Source organism: Colobus angolensis, unplaced genomic scaffold (assembly GCF_000951035.1).
Source record: "Colobus angolensis palliatus isolate OR3802 unplaced genomic scaffold, Cang.pa_1.0 Scaffold128, whole genome shotgun sequence".
In the NCBI taxonomy this organism is placed as follows: Eukaryota; Metazoa; Chordata; class Mammalia; order Primates; family Cercopithecidae; genus Colobus; species Colobus angolensis.
In genome coordinates, this window is record NW_012114030.1 from 2159216 (window position 1) to 2161398 (window position 2183).

The 2183-nt window shown below is 60.1% G+C and overlaps 1 protein-coding gene across 1 annotated transcript in view; it reads right to left on the reverse strand.

Annotated features, from left to right (window-relative positions):
• Window positions 1-1828, reverse strand: part of ASPHD1 (aspartate beta-hydroxylase domain containing 1) — a 5337-nt gene extending 3509 nt beyond the window's left edge. Inside the window, 2 exon segments of the mRNA XM_011933545.1 lie at window positions 638-1527; window positions 1529-1828. Of these exon segments, the coding sequence (XP_011788935.1) occupies window positions 638-1527; window positions 1529-1584 (946 nt within the window). The 5' untranslated portion in view covers window positions 1585-1828.
• Window positions 1829-2183: the final 355 nt, after the last annotated feature.

Here is a 2183-nt window from a genome sequence, read left to right on the forward strand (position 1 = left end):
AAACTCCATCTCAAAAAAAAAAAAAAAAAAAAAAGTGTAGGCTTCAGGATCGGAGAGACTAGAGCACTTAACTAGAATGTTCTAGACTGTTGAAAGCTTTCTTTTTTAAACTTCAGCTTGTGTTTATGAGTACTTTCTTGTCACCCAGGTTGGAGTGCAGTAGCACAATCTCAGCTCACTGCAGCCTCAAACTCCTGAGCTCAAGTGATCCTCCCACCTCAGCCTCTCCAGTAGCTAGGACCATAGGCACGGGCCATCATGCCCAGCTAATTGTTTTATTATTTGTAGAGACAGAGTCTCACTATGTTGTCCAGGCTTTTTATGAGTACTTCTACTTAGGGCAAGTAATACTGATGATAGTGCTATAAATATTTCTTTTAAATACGAAGAACAAAAGGTCGGGGGGAGAGCCAAGGTGAAGAAACGCAGTACAGGTGGGAATGACTACAGCAAAGCTTATGAATATGGTGTGCAGATAGCCGAGGCTCAGGAAATGCTGCTGTGGGTGGCAACAGGGAGCCATGGAAGCAGAGAGGCACAATGAGAACCGTAGAGCAGACAGCTCTGTGCCGGAGAGAAGGGTCTGGGAGGAAAATCATCAAGGCAAGGAGGTTGTCAGTAGGCAGCAGCTACTTACCCAGATGGCATCTGACCCGGGCATTGGTGGGCCCACAGCGGCCCTCGAGCCGGGCCCCAGGCAGGAGAACGGAAAAGCCGGCATTGCCGAAGGTGTTGGCACTCATAAAGCTTCGAAGCCCCCTCAGTGCCCGATAGGCCCCCGGGCACCGGCGGCAGTTGGTGGGTTGGCACCGGCCTGCTTGGTACAGCAGGAGCTGGTAGCACCCGGGGGCCAGAGGTGGGGACCAGCCCCGAGGCAGAGGGGTAGTCCCTGAGAAGTCCCAGCTCACAGCCCCGAAGTCCCGTAAAATGGCAGGGAAGCTGCTCTCCAGGAGCTCCACGTCGTGCCGCTGGGCATCCCGCGGCACAAAGGGGGCTGAAGGCAGGTCTGGTAGGAAAAGCTGGCCTGGGCGCTGAATACCTAGGACCCCTGGCCCTCTCCCAGGGCCTGGGCCACCCTGAGCTGCCCGCCTCACTCTACCCATCCCAGCCCAGGAGTAGCGCCTTGCGTAGGCCCGAAGCCGCCGGCTCACTAGGCCTTCCGTTCTAGGTCCTTCCCCGGGATCCCTAGGACCCCTTGGGCCTGGCCCGCTGGCCTCCGAGCATCCCACAGGCCCACCACGAACACCCCTAGCCCGGCTCCCAGCCCCTAAGGCCTGCATGTCTTGGGAGCCCAGGCGGTAGCAGTACCAGAGGAACAGGGAAGTGAGGGCCCCGAAGAGCAAGGTGAGGGCCGAGGAGGCCAGGGGTAGTGGCCACGGGAGCATGGTCAGGGAGGCCCTGGCCAAGAGGCCTGGGGCGTCCTCCGGACCCCAGTTCCCCTGTACCCCCAGCTCCCCACCTGTCCCTTCCATGGCTGCCCCCTGGCTCCCCGCTGGACTATTTCCCTTCCACATTCCACTCTGGGCTCTCTCTCTCCTTCCGCGGTCCTCTCTCCACGTTGAAGCTCCCTCTCCCCTCCTTCATGCACCTCTAACCCTCCTCTCCTTTCTCTCCCCTCTTCTCTCTCCTTCTACCTCTTCTTCCTCCTCTCCCTCTGTCGCCTGCTCTCCCTCTTCTTTCGCCTTCCAGCAGCCTCCTCTCTCTCGCTCTGCTTCTCTCTCCCGCCTCAATCTCCCCCTTTCCTCCCCACCCCCGCTTTTCGCTCTCTCGCTCTCCTGCTTCCTTCTAGCTCCCCTGGGCAGCAGTTCCTACCCTGCCTGGACCTGCAGTCCCGGGAACCCGCAGCCTGTCTTTCTCCGTGGCAGCTTCTTTTTCTCCGGCCACACTGCTCTCTCCTTGCCCTCGCTCCTCACTAGCCTCGACCCTGCGGTCCTGCCTGGCTCTCGCTCCCTCTCTCCTACTCGCTCCTTCCTTGGCTCCCACTCACCCTGACGTCACTCCTTCCCGGAGCCCTCTCAGCTCAGCCACCCCCGAACCCTCCCAGTGGCGCCGCAAGTCAGTCGGGGGCCGGGGGAGGGGGAGAGTCGTCTCTGGATGTGCCTCCCCACCCCCCCAGCCCGGAAAGGGCGCCACGTGGGGCGCAGGGGCCGGGGTGCCAGCCTCCAGCCGGCCGTCCCGCAATG